The following is a 21043-nucleotide window of genomic DNA, read 5'->3' on the forward strand; positions in this document are numbered from 1 at the left end:
AGATGACCTGAATAAACTAAAATTCTGCACATCCACATACTGTTGTTTGTGTTAGGCTATTATAACTGCAGGTCCAAACGGAGTAGGAAAACATCTACTTTTAAAAAAAAATGTTATGCAACACAGCTTGCAACAACAAAAATCATTGTGTTTAACGATGTTTCGGTCAAGAGACCTCGTGTTGCCATGGCATCAAAAATGACCTACCACACCAGTGTAACCGAGCTTCTGTTGTCGCTCCTCTCTCACAATAGGGCCCAGTTGTTCAAAAACTATCCTGTATCAGATGGAGCTAGTTTGCTGATTTCCCCTGTACCACTCAAAATCAGCCAGATAGATCTGATCCTGGATAGCAAAAATGAATCAGGATCATTCAGATCTGATAAAGTTTTTTAACAACTGGGCTTAGGAGACACAGTATCTGTAGAGGACTACAGCTAATGGATGTAAGACATGTAGGCCCCACTGCTCTTTCAATAGCCATCATGAACCATCTGTGGTCCAAACGGGTTTTCCCAGGTCAGGTCAGATCAAGAGCAATCCTATAGAGATCCTAGAGATCCTATTGGCTATGTAGGGGGAGAGAGAGAGAGAGAGAGAGAGAGAGAGAGAGAGAGAGAGAGAGAGAGAGAGAGAGAGAGAGAGAGAGAGAGCACTGATATACATATGAACCCACTGTATGTGCCCTCCCAGGCTGAAGGGTAGGGGTCAAAGGGTCAACCGTTAGGGGCCAGTGGTGGGAAAGGGCAGGCCAGTCAGACTGATCTCTGCGGAGGGCGGTGTGTGAGTGTTTGACCTCTTGACTAATGAACACCGCCGCTAATGAAGAATGGCCTCAAAGGATTCACCCGTCAAAGACCTTCGTCACACATCATGTCGGTAATGAATATTGAGACAAAAGGCTCTACGACTTCGACTAATTGGTTTCACAGAGAATCGATTGGCCCGAGACAACAGCCAACATTTTGTCATTGTGACAACGAATCCATTCAAGTGGGTGCACTCAATCACCATTCATGTTATGCTCTCATTGTAGCCGAGCCCTACTGTATACATTAGGGGTGCGTTCACCAACTTGTTGTCGTTGGCTTGCCTTGTTTGGCAAAGAAATCATACAAGTACACTCACTGTACACTTTATAAAGGAACATTATACTAATACTCAGTGGCGGGCGGTGCATTTCACACCTAGGCCTTCAGTGATGTCCGACACATTCCTACCTGAATTATTCTACCTCTTAATACCATCGTTATGACGCCATGGCTCTAGAAACTAGACAGAAACACAGTATAACCGGGCGTTGCATCACCTTAACATAGTCAGACAAGTACAACAGAGTTATATTAATATTTCCGAAGCATTTTTAATCAATAAATCCGCATTTACAATGAAGAGTGTTAAACTAACATCTTTAAGATCGCTACATTACCCACGTCTGTCGTCTCGTCCACCATAATAGCGACAAAGGGTGCCTTTTTAATCTCCATTTTGATCTCTTCTCCCATCACTTCAGCAATAGCAAAAATCAGGTCGTTTTGTATTTTGCCTGACGTCCCAGTAAACACTTTGTTTGTGGACAGGTGGTAATGTAAATCTGGGTTGTTTTCAGCCAGAAAAGCAAGAAGCTCAACGTAGTTTCCTCTGTTTGTGCTTTCATCGTGTCCCCTAAATGAAAGTTATTGTTTACCCAAAAACAGGACACAATCGATCAGTATTATCGATCAGTCAACGAAAGCTTTCGTTGTGATGCTCCGTTTCCCTGCGCACTTTCTACCGGCATATACGCATCTCAATAGTGAATATCAATAGTGCGTATCAATAGTGCGTATCAATAGTGCGTATCCAATCAAAAGACGTGCTGGGTGCTGACATCATTGAGCCTTCCAGCAGGCGCCGTTGTTGCTTTTGCTCGCATCTACGTAGGTTTACTAGGAACGCCACAGGTTTTCTCGTTCCAACGTTAAGTTACAGGTCGAATTCGCGGCACCGTTAAACGTGAAGGCAGGCAGATATTTGAGCCCCCTAGCAACACATTTTGATTGGATAAAAGCTCTAACATAAAGGCCAGCCCTCCAAATCTCAATCGGAGACTGGAAGCAGCGCAACCAAGAGGAAAGCTATGAAATGAAGAGAATAGACTATGGGGAATCATTAATACATATTTGTGGAAAAAATATATTAAAATAAAATGTATATTCTGATGATGTTTAGGCCAGCAGAGAAGGCCTTGCTGGCCCTGACGGCACACCACTGCTAATACTGGATAGGGCCTTCCCTTGCTCAGAAAACAGCCTCAACTGTTCGTGGCACTGATTTCACAAGATTTCCTTTGAGATTCTGGACCATGATGACATGATTGCATCAATTCCTGCAGATTTGTCAGGTGCACTTTCAACCTCTGAATCTCCTGTTCTACCACATTCCAAAGGTGTTCTATTGGATTCAGATCCGGTGACTGCGAAGGCCACTGGTGACTGACTTAAAAGGCCACATTGTTATGTTCATGAAACATATTTTGCTTTGTGACATGGTGCATTATCATGCTGGAAGTTGCCATTAGAAGATGGGTACATCCTGGCCATGAAGGGATGCACATGGTCAGCAACAATGCTCAAATAGGCTGTGGCATTCAAACGATGATGGATTAGTATTAAACATTCCCCACACCGTTACACCACCTGAATGAATGAGAAGGTGTCCAGGTGTTCCTAATAAAGTGTCCAGTGAGTGTATATTATAATCATATTGTTGAATTCAGAACCAGCTACCCTGCTAATATGTAATAAACAGCAGTCATTGTGTCAAGCATGGCTTAGCGGTAATGCTACCCATCGGTAGCGTACAGTATGTTTACCTGGAGGTTGTGGGTTCAATTCCCTGCAAGTCCCTCAAGTCTGTGCAGTCATCCCTCTCATCTGTTTACTGTCTTTAGCTTCCTACGGTCTCACTCTAAGTGTCTCATGAATATGGAAGGTACGGGGCGGCTGTGGCGCAGGAGGTAGAGCCGGCGTCTAATGATCGCAAGGTTGGCAGATCGCTGGTTCGAGCCCCGGCTGGCCACATGTCAAAGTGTCCTTGGGCAAGACACTGAACCCCAAATTGCTCCCAAAATAAGCTGGCTGCTGCCTTGCATGGTAGCTTGCTGCCATTGGTGTGTGAATGTGTGTGTGAATGGGTGAATGAGAGGCCATTCTAAAGTGCTTTGGAATAAGGCGCTATATAAGTCCATTTTAACAGGAAAATAGTTTGCTGAAAGATGTTTGTGTGATGAGTAACTTGGCCTTTCTGTGCTCTACGCAGCGCGGGGCTGTGTGACAGGAGTGTGAGAAGAACCACTCTGTTCACACGTATAAAAGACCCAGGATAGAGTGAGAGACGCCACATGGGGAGGCACAATGTGTTCCTGCTAAAATGCAGTGGAGCACAGAGCTACTATACCATGCTCTCTCTCCCTCTCTCTCTCTCTCTCTCTCTCATCGCTCCCTCTCTCTCTGTCTCTCTCCCTCTCTCTCTCTCCTTCTCTCTCTGTCTCTCTCTCTCGTCTCATGCCTCTCGTCTCATCTCTCTCTCTCTCTCTCTCTCTCTCTCTCTCTCTCTCTCTCTCGTCTCCCTCCATCCCAAACACCCCACCCTTTCCCCCCTCGTTCCTCCCATCCACTCATCCTCTCATTTCCCCGAATTTCATATTCTCATATTTTTCATTGCCATTTTTATTCTTCTTTTCTCCCTCATTTGTTTGTTTATCTCAAGTGAAGAGGGATAGAGAGCACGGTTGAAGTGAATCAGATGCTCATCGACATCATTAAAACCTATTGAGTGGGTGAAAGTGTAGGAATGTGTCGAGAGTCTGTCTCGTGGTTTTCAAACCACATGATTGTATACCCCAGCGCTCTCAGGAGCGAGGTGCCCTCCGCTCACTAATGAAGGATGAAAAATCTGTTTCCCCCACATTTGAATAAACGCTGATTCTACACCATAGGGACCTACTGATAACAGCAGGAGAGGGAGGGAGGAGGGGAGGCGTAGGGGGAGAGAGAGAGAGAGAGAGAGAGAGAGAGAGAGAGAGGGAGGGAGATGGAGAGAGAGAGAGAGGAAGAGAGAGAGAGAGGGAGAGGGAGAGAGAGGGGGAGAGAGAGGGAGGGAGATGGAGAGAGAGAGAGAGAGGAAGAGAGAGAGAGAGGGAGAGAGAGAGAGAGGGAGAGGAAGAGAGAGAGAGGGAGAGAGAGAGGGAAAGGGAGAGAGAGAGAGAGAGAGAGAGAGAGGGAGAGAGAGAGAGAGTGAGAGAGTGCGTATCTCTCACAACCTCTACCAGCCCTACAACACCCGCAGCCCCAAGGGGGCGAGTTGCATAACCAGTCAACACAGGGGGAGGGGCTGGGGGTAGGCCGGGGGGAGGGGGGGGGGAAGGGCAGGGGAAGGGGGTGGGACACAAAATTACAGCAGGCTCATTGACCTTCCCCATGAGAAAGGCTGAGAGGCGGGAGAGGAGATGAGAGGTGTGGGGAGGTCGGGGTGGGGGGAGGGGGAGGGGGAGGGGGAGGAGAAGGGGGAGGGGGGGTGGGGACTCATTGACCCACTGGATGAACCATCCCAGAAGTGGAACAATCCACTACCACTGTGGGTTAAATCCCATTCACAGTAGAAATATCCTCCATCAAATAGATCGGGGTTAGGGGGGCTAGATTCAGTATCCGAGTCGAGCCTATAATAAGGGTTAACTCAATCCGTAACCCTAAACCCACATTCTAAATCATCTAAATACTACATTTGCACATACCATAGTTTTGCACATTGCAGATACCTCTTTTTGATATAGCTTCTATTTACACATCTGTAAACACCATACTGTACCTAGCTACCTTAACTGTACATAGCTCATAACTGTATATATCTCAAAACCACCGTACTTGCCATACTACGTGTACCTATCATTATCATCGTCATTGTCATGTTTTATATCGTGTTTTTTTGCACTTGCTAAACTGCGTTTCGTTGTCTGGTATTCTGCAATGACAATAAGGTTGAATTTAATCTAATCCAATCTAATCTAAATGAACAAGCCTTTCCAAGAAGCGATACAGTGTCAAATAAAAGACCTCTATTATCGACTTTGCAGGCCATAGCGTGCCCTCCCACCGCCACAGTGTGTTTGAATGCATTTATGTTAGAACAGTCAATAAGTCCCTCTGGACACTGTTATAGCAGTTACCACTGATGATGTCAACACTTATTCAACATTACAACCACAGCCTAACACTCCCCGTGGGTAGAATCGACTGTACTGCACCGGTCCAGCACTCGGGACTCCAAAGTGAGTCTTTTGGAAATGAACCGACATTTGCTGTGTCATCCATTGAGTTTCCAAACCATGTTGAAAAGGAAACGGTTAGACACGACAAGACTCGACGTCGTCATCGAAGATTCATGTGACACAGGATCTCCGAGGGACTTTTCTCAAAATGTTAAAAACATAAATGTTCTCCAACATTCTCTCTGTAGTAAGTCCAATACCAAGTCTAGGAAATGTGGAACAGGCCACCCTAGAATATATATTCACATCACTACCCGCCTCTCCCACTTTCACCCTCCAAAAACACTCTCTCTGTTTTATACTAGGCTCTCTCGACTCGACGACCGTGAAGAGAAAATCCATGTCACTAGCGAAAGACGGACGTGCTGGTTCACAGACTGTGGAAGGCAGTGGTGGGCTGCAGTAGACGTGACGTCATTAACGGGAGGAGACCATTCTCCTATAGGGGGGGCGGGCGCGTAGGGGGGGCGGCTGATATGAGTTGATCTTTGAGCTGATCTGCTGTAAGTCAGTTACCACCAGCGACATACCAGGGGAGGCTGGTGAAGGTAGAAATCGGACGACAGGCTCTTTTCAACACGTGGAACGGCATGTCACTAGAATCCATCCTCCGATTTCTACCTCCACCTGCCAGGCAGGCTGCAAACATAGACACCAGGACACAGTGATGCAGGGTTCTCTTCTATTAGCTTTCACGGTTGGGTTTCATGAACATAAAACATGTAGCATGTGTCTGCGGAACCGAGTCGTGACTGCCGATCGTCAGTGAAGAAACGTGGCGATTTGAGTAAGCAGCGTCACATGCCGTGAGTCAGTAAGCAGCTTGTGTTTTTCTTTTCTTTACAATTCTTCCATAGGTTTTTCAGTTTCCTTTTTCCACCTGCGGTTCCACTAGCACGTGTGCAAATACTTAAATTATTCATAAACCTGCACCATGAGAAGCTTACATCCGATAACAAAAAAAACATCTGTTTGGAATCGAAACACGTCGACAATTGAAACATCTCACCGATAAAGGTATACACCTCGGAGCATTTAGAGTGTGTGGACCGTGTTCTGTTAGCATCATTTACATAGTACAGTTTCCATAGACAATATTTGGGGAGGGGAGGGAGGGGGGGGTGGGGGGTGGAGGAGGACCGGTGCCCACTGCAAAGTCAACCCACCCCAGGGTGGATGACGTCCTCATGTTTGGTCTGCTCTCCAACCAATACCACCGCATTCCCTCTCTAACCAACTCCCCTCCCGTCCTCCCCCTCCCCCCCCTCCCCCGCCCCACCGTCCAATCATCGTCTCTCTCCCATGCCGTGCCTTTTAAGACCGGAGTGATTCATCATCAAAAGCACCTCTGCCGTGGTCGTCTGCCAGGGTTCGGACAGGGTCGGAAGTACAGGTGTGGGGGGGGGGGGGGGGGGAGGGGGAGAGCCGCCAACATAACACCGGCTCTCCCACTCGGAGAGGGCGGGGGGGGGGGGGGGGCACAGACGGCACTGAGCCAGAGGCATTACAGCCCCTCCCCAGGGGGAAACCTCTCGGCCACAGACGAGAGGGGAGAAGATGGCCGCTCCCGCCAGGAGCTCCGGTCTGCTCAGTCTTGTCAGGCGGTGAGAAATGCCAAGTCGATAGCGGAGGAGCGATGGAGGAGAAGTTCATCCAGAACCAGGAGGGTGATGCGTCTCTCACGCCTGGGGGGGGGGGGGGGGCTGTGTTATGAAACGCCTGAGCACACACACATACACACACATACACACACACAGGCACGCACATACACAGGCACGCATATACACACACACACATACACACACATGTGCACACACATACACACACACATGTGTACACACAAGCACACACACACAGACACACACACACACACACACACACACACACACTCTAAGACAACTCTTACTCTCTCCATCTCTCTCTCTCTTGCATATACAGTCACTGACCACTTTATTAAAAAACACTATATATAATACTGAGTAGGGCCTCACTTTACTCTCAAAACAGCCTCAATTCTTTGTGCCATTGATTCCACAAGATGTCGGAAACATTCTTTTGAGATTCTGGTCCATGATGACATGATTGCATCACGCAATTCCTCCACCAGCTTATTTTCTGGTGCACTTTCAAGCTGTGAATCTCCCATTCTACCACATTCCAAAGGTGTTCTATTAGATTCATGTTCAAGAAACCGGTTTGAGACGACTTTTGCTTTGTGGCATGGTGCATTATCATGCTGGAAGTAGCCGTTAGAAGATGGGTACATTGTGGCCATGAAGGGATGCACATGGTCAGCAACAATACTCAAATAGGCTGTGGCATTCAAGTGATGATTGTTTGGTATTAACAGGCTCAAGAAAACTGTGTGCCAAGAAAACATTCCCCACACCATTACACCACCTGAATGAATGAGAAGGTGTACAGGTGTTCCTAATAAAGTGTTCGGTGAGTGTAGATACACATTTGGATGAACACATAATACATATAGTCTCTCTCGAACAGAGAAGCAAAAAAAAAAACACAGACACACAGAGACACACACACACACACACACACACACACACGCACACACACACACACACACAGACAGACACACATACGCACACACACACACACACACACACACACACAGACACACATACGCACACACACACACACACACACAGACACACATACGCACACACACACACACACACACACATACGCGCACACACACACACACACACACACAGACACACACACACACACGCACACACACACACACACACACACAGACACACACACACACACACACACATACGCGCACACACACACAGACACAGACACACACACACACAGTCTCCATGGCTCTCTTGGGGGGTGGTCTGCAGGCTCTCTGTGGGGGCTCTCTGGTGTTCTTTCCCTTAATTAAGGGGAATTAGAGATTGGCTCTATGAAGCCCCCCTCCAGCCTCCTGCACTGAGACACCCATAACCTCTCTCTCTACACCCCCCTCCTCTCCTCTCCTTCACACCACTCTGCTTCCATCCTCCTCTCCTCCACACCACTCTCCCTCCTCCTCCCCTCCTCTCCTCCTCCCCTCCCCTCCCCTCCTCTACCCTCCCCTCCCCTCCTCTCTTCCACACCACTCTCCCTCCATCCTCCCCTCCTCTACTCTACCCTCCCATCCTCTCCTTCACCCCACTCTCCCTCCTCCTCCCCTCCTCTCCTCTCCTCTCCCCTCCCCTCCCATCCTCCTCTCCTCCACACCACTCTCCCTCATCCTCCCCTCCTCTCCTCTACCCTCCCCTCCTCTCCTCCACCCTCCTCTCCTCCACCCTCCCCTCCTCTCTCCTAACACCACCCATTAACCTGCCTCCCAGGGCTCCACACACACACACACACACACACACACACACACACACACGCCACACACACACATGTGCTGCCCCAGAACTGGAGCTACGTACATGGCCAAAAACCTCAATTTTCCCTGGGTCAGAAAACCTTCAAAGACACAAGGCCTACGCCCAGCCATTTAAAACACACACACTCTCTCTCTCTCTCTCTCTCTCTCTCTCTCTCTCTCTCTCTCTCTCTCTCTCTCTCTCTCTCTCTCTCTCCTCTCCCCACCCCTCTCTTTCTCTCGTTCTCTGGAAAAACACCAGGGAAGGGCTCAGTTGAATAGACCCATCAGAGGAAAAGAGGGGGGGGGGTAATAGATTCAAACACAGAGACATTAGGAGAAACACATGAACATGAACACACACACATACACACACACGCACACACACACACACACGCATGCACACACAGACACTCGTAGAAAACACCAAAGGAAGCATGAACACACACACACACACACACACACACACACACACGCACGCACACACAGACACTCGTAGAAAACACCAAAGGAAGCATGAACACACACACACACACACACAGACACACACACCCGCTCTTAGAAAACCCAAAAGGAAGCATTAACACACGCTGAGCCCAGGGTTGGGAGACGTCTCCGTCTTGGCAGTCGAGACTGAGTCACCGCAGCGGGATGAATACCAATGAGTCATCAGAGATGAAGATGTCACTGTGTCAATACAGGGGGGGGGGGGCCGTGTGGAAGAGGCGGACCTCTCCGATCCCCTCCTGCCATCCTTCGGACCCGACCCTCCTCTCATTCCACGTCCGCTAGGTCTGCCATCAGGCCTGCCGCAAGTACCGCTGATCTCGCATCAGCTCCCTCCTCTCATAAAAGCTTCATCTTAATCAGTAGGGAGGAAAACAACAAACTGACCTCCTATCAGTGTGTCGAAGGCCGTCGTCGTCACACTAAAAGAACATCACCCTTATTTTAGCTCCGTTTCAGCTGGTGTTTACGCAGTATTTACGAGGAAAGCGATTCCGCTCGCTAAATGCAGGGTGAATTGAAAAGAAACAGTGAGCATAATTCACACGCAAATTATCTGGTAATAATACAGTACGCTTTTACACACTTCTAACTAAGCACCGTTTTTTTTAAACCATCTTTTTAATACCGCCGTGTAAAATAAAAGGGTTTCTTTAGGGTTGTTATTTGGGGTTGGGGGGGGGGGGGGGGGGGGATTTCTCCATCTTTTTTTCAGGAGGAAATGGAATACTGAAAGGTCTGCATGGGGCAATAATAATAATAATAATAATAATAATAATAATAATAACTTTAATTTGTATAGCACTTTTCCTGCAAACGTTGCAGCTCCAAGTGCTTTAATCATTATATAATCATAATTGAATGATTTTGTCATTTAAAGGCAATATTAAAAAGATGGGTTTTTAGTCTCTATGAGAGAGTGGCTTCTCCACAGCTCAGTGATAGAGTGAAGGACAATACAAACATATGACAACATTCATCCTCATCTTGGGAGTGATTACCTCCGTCAGCCTTGTGACAGACACAGACGCATTCATTGAATAGCCTAATCTTTTCCCCGCAAATTGGTTCCCTCCGCTGCCTCACTTTCAGTCTCTCTCTCTCTCTCTCTCTCTCTCTCTCTCTCTCTCTCTCTCTCTCTCTCTCTCTAGCTCTCTCTTTGGAAACACGTGTCCTTGAATGCCAAGGTCATTTGGCCTATTCAAACGCCATTCAAACCACTTTTTTCCCCCATCTCAGCAGAGATGGGGCGAAGAGAATGGGAGTTTAAAGGATAAAGAGTGAGAGAATGAGAGGAAAGAGTGAGAAAAAAATGAAAAAAAGAGCAAGATCAGCGGGTTTGGCCTCAGCCATTGATTGGCTCGTGCTTTTCTGCTCTGATTTGGCTCGGCCAATCAATGGCTTCACTTCCTGTGGCCCATGGAGAGCTTTAGTCTGAGAGAAAGGTTCTCGTCCCTGGCCCCCCCAATGGCAATGTGGACACTCGACTTCAGGAGGACAATTATCCGATTAGACAGCTCATTGGAATGGGATGGGGAATGGTACCTGTGCATATCAATGAACCCTGTCCCCTGTCCTCCACCAGCCTCCCCTGCTCCTTAATCGAACGGCCACGGCGTTCAGTTCTATAACTGTCTCTCGTCTCGATCCTACATTGAAACTTTCATTAAACCACTGTACAGAAAAACCTTAGCCTACGACCCCCGCTTTTTTTTTCTCCGGCATTGCCATGGAGATTGTGAGGAGACATGCGTCAATAACAATCCGGCGTAATGTCACGTCTAAAATAGACACGACGTCGAAACACATCTGAGAAGAAAAAAAAAAGTGTAACCATACGGAACAGAAGTGAGAAGAGACATCACAAGGGTTCCCGTAAGAACTAGGAGCCGCCGCGGGGCCACGCGTGTCCAGAAGCCGTGTGCAGCGAGAGTACATAAATGATCTTTAACACGGGGATGTGGTCCGCTAAACACACACCGCCCCTCTGCAGCCATCATGTCCTGAAGGTCATAGCATCCCTGTCTGGGTCTTCTCTGAGCATCACTCACTCACACGCACGCACACGCACGCACACGCACGCACACACACACACTAGACACGGACACGCGCGCACACACATGTGCACGCACCCACACACATACGCACACACACACTGGACACGGACACGCGCACACACATGTGCACTCACCCACACACACACACGCACACACGCACATGCACATGTACACTGGGCACACACACACATACACAAACACAGTACACACAATAACCACCCCCCCCCCCGCCCTCCCTCTCCAAATACACACACACATATACACTGGGCACACACACACACAGTACACACAATAACCCCCCCGCCCTCCCTCTCCAAATACACACACACCTCCCTGGTTGACACAGACAACTCTTCATTCTCTGCTTAATTTAGCCATTGATTTTCTAATATCACACCATAGGTAATAAAAGAGCCAAGCGAGGAGGGCTGCCTGTGTTTTATGAACTCCTGGAGGGGCGAGGGATCATCACAAGCCAAATAATCCGTCCTGGGATCCTGCCCTCAGGCCAAACCCAGCAGAGAGAGACAGTTCCCCCGAGGGGTGGAGAGAAACACACCACTAAACACAGCATCAGATATGAAACCTGGGGCTAAGGGAGAGAGACTATGAAATATGGAGGCAGCTGCTCAAACAACCAACTGTGGACCGAGTATAGATGAGCAGATATGAAACATGATGACTGAGTATAGATGAGCAGATATGAAACATGATGACTGAGTATAGATGAGCAGATATGAAACATGATGACTGAGTATAGATGAGCAGATATGAAACATGATGACTGAGTATAGATGAGCAGATATGAAACATGATGACTGAGTATAGATGAGCAGATATGAAACATGACTGAGTATAGATAAGCAGATATGAAATATGACTGAGTATAGATGAGCAGATATGAAACATGACTGAGTATAGATGAACAGATCTGAAACATGACTGAGTATAGATGAGCAGATATGAAACATGACTGAGTATAGATGAGCAGATATGAAACATGACTGAGTATAGATGAGCAGAAACATAGGGACTGGGGAAGGAAATATAAAGATATGTGCTTCCCAAGAGGATGAGGACAAATGTTTTAAAAAGTACTGACTCACACTGACTCACACTGCCTGAAGAAGACAGTGTTTGTCGACACACGTCGTATGCACCATATGCATGGTTGCCAACGTGTTGTCTCAGTGGCGACATAATATTGTGACTCAAACTGTTTCATGCGAGTCGTCAACTTATCGCTCATATTTTTATGGATGGAAGGGGAAATAAGTCGGAGAAGAACAGAATGTGGTCCGTGGAGGTGAAACCATTGGGAAACATTTGATGCCACATATCATTTTATGCAATCCAATAAGGTGAAACTCACTCCGCACCAACATAGTATGCAACCTGATATCACACCACCTCCTCAATATGAAACTTGCAACCTTGAAACGTTTTCATCCAACGCAGGATAGGGTGCATCCTCTCAACTACCACAGGATGTGACATCACCAGTCTGCGTGGCGTTGACTAGTAAGAGGATGGTCTTGGCAACCCAGTATCTCTAAATGAATGCATTCTGCAGACCAAAGAATCCGTTCTGTGTGAATGAATTATCTGGAATTAGAATTATCTATCACTTGGAAAAATGCTTTTTTTTTGCGGGGGGGGGGGGGTGCTAATTCTGGCTAATTCGTGCTGCTTATGCTAATAATGTGCTAATGCCTTCCCCTAACCACTCAAAGTGAAATACTACTTAACGGCCCCGTACTTAACAGTCCAAATTCACATAATTCTCAGTAACGTCTCACGCAATGTATCTTTCGCTTCGGACGTATCTGACACCACCACAAGGTGGTCGCCTAATAATAATAATAATAATAATAATTATTATTATTATTATTATTTTATTGCCATGCAATCAACTTCGAATTCGGTATTTCATGCTTTAGGCAAGGGGTCGGCACCCCTGGAGCAATTAGAGGTTCAGTGCCTTGCTCAAGGACACCTCGACACATGGCCAGCCGGGCCAAACTGCCAACCTTGCGATCATTAGAAGCCGGCTCTACCTCCTGAGCCACTGCCGCCCCCCACAGATTCAGTTGATACAGAACACTTGTGTATTCTTTGGTCTGCAGAAACCATCTCCCAGAACATATTCTGTGGGAGACTATGTTGTTCTTGGTGCTGTTACAGTCAGACCAACTCACAGGACAGGAGTGGTGGTAATTCTGGGCACGTGCACAGCTGACCTTAAGGGAGAAAGCTTAGTAGCATGATGGGAAGTGACAAAAGCTTGAATGTGAAGGAGAGTGAGTGTGTGGGTCTGTGCGTGTGTGTGCGTGTGTGTGTGTGTGTGTGTGTGTGTTTGGCATCATCAAAGCAGAGAGAAGAAGTCACGTCCAATGCCAGACAGCCCAGGGACAAGACAAGCAGGGGGGGGGGGGGGGAAATGTCATTCTGCCCACCGCCCTCCCCCATGCCCGCTCCAGAGAGGCCAGAGCCATGAGGGACGGTACAAGCTGGGTCTGAACCAGCAGCTGCTTGCAAACAAACATTTACAGTCTCAGCCCTCCACGCCGATCAGGGAAAGCATGCACAGCCACACACACACACACTCAAGCAAGTCGCATAAACACACAGTCACACACACACACACACACACACACACACACCCTCAAGCAAGTCGCATAAACACGCAGTCACACACACACACACACACACAAACACACACACCTACGCACACCCACACACCCACTGAGAGGTAGGATGTTCAAAGAGCAGAGACTGTCACACATACACACACACACACGCACACACACACACACACACACACACACACACACACTGAGGGTGCCTCAAAGCTGTGTTTGCAGCAGTGTTTGTGTGTCTGTGGGTCTGTGTGTATGTGTGCGTGCGTACGTGTGTGTGTTTCCAATCATCCCTCCATCCCACCCAGGATGAGGTTCCAGTGTTTCAGAGTAGCAGAAAGGTCAACAGTGTGTCCCACTCACAGGCGTTGGTGACAGCGAAGCTGTTGGCCGTCTCAATGTTGTCCACGTGAGGCACCAGGTTGAACGGTGCTTCTGATGCGTTGGGGCTCGTGTTGTGCAGGAAGATGGCCAGCCGAAAGGCAGTGTACTCCTGATCAGTGTTTCTGATGAACAGACCGCCTGCAGACCAGAGGGGGAGGGGGAGAGAGAGGGGGGGAGGGAGAGAGAGAGAGAGAGAGAGAGAGAGAGAGAGAGAGAGAGAGAGAGAGAGAGAGAGAGAGGAACTGAGCAATGGGGTATGACACCCTGCACATACAGAGAATGTGTTTTTAATGAAGAAAAAATAAATAAGGCACAACCATAACCGTCATACATTATCAAACCCATATGCCCCGATGCTAAATGTGAATAAAGCTTGGGGGAAATGTCATCAATTGGAATATACTTTACAATGTGAAACATACAATGACTGTTAATGTAAAGTTCAACATTAATAGTCGACAAAGAGAGCCCCGTTCGACCCCCTTGACATTTATTTGCTGTCAGCATGATTCGTTCGGATGCGGTTGAAGTTAACAATAAATCACCGAGTTCGATCGCCTTGGAAGTGAAATGAACGCAGGAGATTTATCGCCCTTTTCGGTCCACGGTCAACACCGTAAGTTAAAGCAGAGAGCTTAAAATAAACAGCGAGCACAGACACCCCACCACTGCACGACATATTAGTCAGTATCCTGAGCTGGGTTAGGCTAGCCTGAATAACCGCACTTCACAGAGAGGGGTTCTATGTAAAAGCCACATTGGGGAAACTGTATGACTATGACAAACGGGGTTCATGGAAGGGGAACGGAGTCTTCAGAAGGTAACAGCAGCAGAGTCTGCAGTAGGTTAAACACACTTTCAGACAGAGAAGCCCGCTGCTGAGCCATTCGCTCCGACCAAGCGGAGCGTCCCGTCAATGCAAGGAGCTCTGCTGCAGTGGCGCTTTAGAAAGGCATGGGGCTGCCGGAACATTTATGACCACACTACACACCTGCATACAGGGGGAAACATCGAATCGACGAGGAACACAAGAGAAGAGTCATTTTAATTCCAGAAAAAAAAGATGTTACCATAGGTTTTCAATTCTCTGCCAAAATGATATTGGAGGCTACTTTGACTTGCTTTAATGCTGCTGTTTTGTGAAACCGTAAATGACGGACGCGCGTAACACACCACACAATCATGTAAAACATGACATAATTCATAGATGTATAATCCGAGTGACTCTCTCAATGTCCTTTTGATTGGCGGCACTGTAGCTACTTACCGATCTGAACGCTGCTTGGGAAAGCACCCATTGTCAGTCCCCAAAAGCCAGAAAATATCAATAGAAACTGGTCACAAGAAATCCTCATTTTGTTTTGGTTAAAAACTGATGAGAGACATCGAGGAGGATGACACTCGGGGGAAAAAAAACAAGACGAAAAAGAAAAAGGAGAAGCCGTTCATTAGCAATCCATTCTCGGTTGAATTTTCCCCCGCAGTGCCCGCGGACGCTGGTTCGGCTCCGTCCTGGAGAGAGAGACGTTACACACACAAGATGGGGGGAGCTCGCCAGCGGTGGACAGCGGCTGCTGCACGGAGAGGAATTACACATGCGCTTTCTCTCGGCCCTGTCTCACTCTATGTCGCTCTCTCGAACATGCACAGTGCGCACCCCCTCCCGCACATAGCCTATTCCCTACTGCCCCGTTACTCGCTGAGAGACAGTGTCCTGTTCACCCAGTTGCAGTAAGGACCATTGCATTTCGGAACACGGATACGATTAGCCTATCTATGCCATAGTGGGTCGTTTCAAGTACAGACATTGTAATAGCCTTATAAGTGGCATCCACATTCGGGGCTTTTATCTGATGGTTGCGTCGTGGTACGGTCGCGGTGCCTCTGTCGGTTAATAGGAGTTCTTGTCGCGCGAGGGAGATGCGCGCGGGTTCGAGGGGCCCCAGGTGAGATTTGTGATAAATCTGCCTGCATGCATCAGTGCATCTCCTTCTTCCACTTAGGAAATCAGAATCAATCTTGTAAGATATTCTACGCCGTTGTGAATAGGGGAAGTGTGGCATTTCATTGCCCTTGGGGGTGAGGCTATAAAAGTGAGAAATATGAGCCTGTACTGCTTCTGTCGTTGTCATTCACCTCACGTTTTGCTGATTTTAGATTTGTATTCGCAGCTCCACGGAGACTAGGCCATCTCTCACACGACGCAAACCTGGCTTTGCATTCATTCATCGCTTTTCTTTTCGCTCTTTGTCATGTCGCAAGATGAATGGGAGGGATTGTACTGACAGTCTATGGGGTATTGCCTATATACCTGTGAACATACACTATACTACACGCACGCGCGCACACACACACACACACACACACACATACACACACACACACACACACACATACACACATACACACACACACACACACACACACACACACACAACACTGCACTACACTACACTACACTACACGCGCGCACGCACGGAGTCATTATGAACGAAACGCAACTGTACGAGCCACTGTAAATTGATTTTGCTTGTGTCAATATGCTAACGAGAAACACCGTTGGTCACCCTCACTTTACCTCATGCTCCAATGGATTTAATTAAGGCGTTTATGTATGCAGATTGCAGACTTTAATTGCCATGCTGCCCTTGATCGAGCTGGGAATGATATGGATATAGCGGAGACAAATCATATTGTTATATTCCACGTCGGCAGTACTAAATGCTCTTTAAAGTTCAATTTTGTTGACGTGGTTGACACTTATAGACGGTGAGCGATGACGTAGCACTGTCCGCGGTTCTGACGCGGAAGTGTCCATGGTCCTGAAACAGGCAGGAACTGCTCGCATAGCCGCGGCCGTCCAGGTCCACTCCACCGAGTACGGACAGTAAACAGCAAAATAATTAATTATAGGACTAGAAGTATGTGGCCTTAGACGCTCAATAACTGAAATGGACAATCTGGAATTGGTATATCATTAAATGAATATATATCATTTAATGATTTACCAATTCCATATACAATGTATTGGGAAAGTACCCCTCCACTTTTTCCACATTTTGTTGTGTCATAGATTCAATTTAAAAAAGATTACATTTGCCATCAATCCACACACAATAACCCAGAATGACAAACGTATAGGCCTACCCCAGAATGACAAACGCTTAGGCCTACCCCAGAATGACAAATCGCAAACAAGTTTTTTCAAATCCCAGTAAATGTATTACAATTTAAATACCCCTGCCCCTTCCCTCCCTCCGAGACAATACACATGCACAACCCCAGGGATATCAGAGCTCATAGCACAATGGAGCAGTTAGAGGTTTAAGTGCCTTGCTCAAGGGTACACTGGCACATTATTATGATGATGCCAGCAACACTGCAGTCACCTGTTCACATTCGGATCCGTCCTGGGGTGGGGATCTAATCAGCAACCTTCCAGTTATTGGCCAGCCTCTCTAAGAGGACAGTTCTGGCTACCTTCCTCTTCACCCTCTATATTTTCAGGCACAACACAGATACTTGCCATCTGCAGAAGGTTTGGGATGACTCTGCTATAGTGGGATGTGTCAGTGGAGGCCAGGAGACAGAGTCCAGAGGACTGGTGGACAGTTTTGTTGAGAGGTGTGGGCGGAACCACCTGCTACTCCACATCAGCAAAGGGTTAGGGTATGTTGTCGAAACATACAGATTATTCAATTATTCAAGTTAAAAATAAACATTGATAAATCAAAGAATCAGTTTACACGGTACAGATAAGACATAATCAAATATAAAGCCATAGGTAAAGTACAGAATAATGGGGAAGAAAGACTAAAACGAATTGCAAACTGTTGCAGGCAGATCAGCAATTACTTTTCTAAATCTCCCAAAGGATATTAGTGCATTAATCTTCAGCGTGAGCTGAAGATCATTCCAAGCAGCAGTATAACGAAAGGCTGACTTTCCAAGCTCGGTCTGTATGCGGGGAACTCTAGTGTAAGCCAGTCATTTGAGCATGTCAAATAGGGTCCATAGTTCCAATCAAGTAATGATGTAAGATAAGTAACTTTAAATAAATAACTTTCCGGTAATGGCCTTAAAGATAAATTGATACCAATGTTTATTCCGCCTATCTGAGAAGGCCAACCCACTTTCTGCAGTGGTGCGTGTCATATCTGTCACCAGTGATAAATCTAAGAGCAGAATAAGACAGAATCCAAAGGTTTAAGAGTTGAAGGAGCAGCACCTCTATAAACCACATCTCCATAATCCAGGGCCGACAGAAAGACTGCTTCCACAACCCTCTTTTTGCGTGTCATTGGAAAACTGGTTCTGTTCCTGTATAAGAAACACATTTTTTGCCTCAATTTACAAACAAGATTGTCTACATTTTTCATCTAGCCAGATTCCAATATATTTATATTCTGTAACCTTCTCTATGACAGAATCATTTCTAGTTGAAATATGCTAAATATTTTGAGCCCTAGAGGACACCATACATTTATTTTTGCTTGCATTGAGAACAAGATTAAGGCCAATGAGCTCATCTTGCAGAGCATTAAATGAGAGTTGTAGATTGTCAATAGCTGATTGTACAGAGTCCGCAATGCAGTAGATAATTGTGTCATCCGCGTACAGATGAGCTTGACAACTCAGGAATAAAAAAATATCATTTATAAAAATAGTGAATAAAACAGGGCCCAGGATCGACCCTTGTGGAACACCTTTTGTAATCGTTAATAATTCCGACCAGGCTTTCCTCACTTTCACACATTGGTGTCTACCAGATAAATAGCTCTGGAACCAACCGCAAGCACTGCCATCAAAACCAACACGGTATAGTCTGTTTTAAAGGAGAGAATGATCAACCGTATCGAGAATGATCAACCGCTTTTGACAGATCAATAAATAGGGCAGCACAATGTTTATTTTTGTCTGGGGCGGATACTATTATCATTAACAACTAAAGTGGTGACAGAGATTTATGATTAGCTCTAAAACCAGATTGATGAGGGACTAAAACAGAGTGGCTAGAGAGAAATGCTTTAACTTTCACCAATGATTCTAGCTAAGCAGGATAAGTTGGAGATGGTCGATAGTTATTAAGGTCACTTCTTCCCCCACCTTTATGTAATGGCAAAACATGAGCCGTTTTCCAAATACTAGGAACTATGCCTGTTGACATAGAAAGATTAAATAAATATGCTATTTGTTCTGTAATTATATTACATACAACAATATAACAAACAACAGTTTTAGGATCACTAAATACTTATAATTTGAGAATTGGATTCACTGTATTGTCAGCCGTCCTGCTTCAGGCTACTGGGTTAGTGATACATGGCTTGTAAACAAAAGTTTTATGACGTGTTCAAAAGCAAGGACTGTGTGATAATCTAATTATGTATAGTTATGTGTTTTTAGCATGTTGATGTTCCATCAGCATGTTAGCGATGTTCTTTCTTAGCTGCTAGCTAGCTACCAACACGATGGTAGCAAACGCGTCTGTTTTGATTCAGAGCGATTTTACCAACATTCATATTCAAATAAGGATGCCTTCTTCAACTATTTTCTCTATCTTCTTCTCTATCTTCAACGATTTCAGTATGACACATCATTTGAAAACTTACAATCTGCAATTTCATCATCTGTAAAAAGAAAGAAAAAACTGAAAAATTAAGGACCTTGCCCTACTTGGAGACTTTTTCCACCAGACCTGTCACAAATGTCCTGTACAAAAAGGGCCAGAGCCAGTTTTATTTTCTGAAAAGGCTATGGTCCATTTGTCATATGCAGAACTCTACATGTTTTACCAGTCAGTGGTGCCAGCGCAGGGCTGTATGTGGTATGCTGGGGGGGCAGCATCAAGGAAGGTGACACCAAGAGGCTGCACAAACTTATTAGGAAAGCTGGTTCTGTCCTCGGTGTCACCCTGGACACAGTGGAGGAGGTGGCCAATAAGAGGATGAGGACCAATCCGTCCCACCCCCTACATGACACTGTGGCAGAGCAGAGAAGCTCCTTTAGCAACAGACTATTACAACAATACTGCACTAAGGAGCGCTATAGGAGATTTCTTCTGCCTGCTGCAATAAGACTGTACAACTCCTCCTCTGGCTGGCCTGATATGGGGGGATCAGAGACAAGCTGGGGGATGTTAATTCATACTGGACTGTTGACACTATCTATAATGTTTATTTCTGATGCCTATTGTATGGCTTTTGTACTTTATTTTATGTTATTATATACTGTAGATAGAAAGCTATTCTTCCTTCTACTTACATTGTGACTGCCAATGGCCCCTGGTCAGGGGCGCGCTAGGGGGTGGCTACTGGGGCTCAAGCCCCGGATGTTTTCTGAAAAGCCCCGAATGTTTTACTTAAAAATAAAAAAAAAACTCTCGTGAGTAACGTGCAGTACCGGAGTCCAACAGAGAGGCAGCAGCTGCGCGACATTAGCCTGCATACTGCGTAGCCTACCCTGCCCTGAAGAAGAAGTGATCTCAATCAGTGCCTGACTTGCAAAAGTGTAAGGATGGATATCCGAAAGTTGTTTTCAACAAAACAAGCGCCAAGAACTGTTGCAGCAGCCGTATCAGCAGCTGACAACAATGACATCACCAGCAGTGATGACATAGATGATGTTTCAGGTTTGTGAATCTTATTAGAAAGGTGACTGACTCACTGACACTACTTTTCCGGTTTGCTAATGCTAGCTGGCTATCATAACATAACGTTATGTTATAATGAAAATGAAACATAGCAAGGTACTGTTATGG

At 46.4% G+C, this 21043-nt stretch overlaps 1 protein-coding gene across 1 annotated transcript in view; it reads right to left on the reverse strand.

Annotated features, from left to right (window-relative positions):
* gria4b (glutamate receptor, ionotropic, AMPA 4b) overlaps positions 1-15638 on the reverse strand; it is a gene marked incomplete at both ends in the record, with an annotated part of 98112 nt that extends 82474 nt beyond the window's left edge. Inside the window, 2 exons of the mRNA XM_080528819.1 lie at positions 14263-14421; positions 15551-15638. Of these exons, the coding sequence (XP_080384945.1) occupies positions 14263-14421; positions 15551-15638 (247 nt within the window). The remainder of the gene's footprint in view (positions 1-14262; positions 14422-15550) is intronic.
* Positions 15639-21043: the final 5405 nt, after the last annotated feature.

This window comes from Nansenia antarctica (assembly GCF_963989245.1).
Source record: "Nansenia antarctica genome assembly, chromosome: 4".
Taxonomy (NCBI): domain Eukaryota; kingdom Metazoa; phylum Chordata; class Actinopteri; order Argentiniformes; family Microstomatidae; genus Nansenia; species Nansenia antarctica.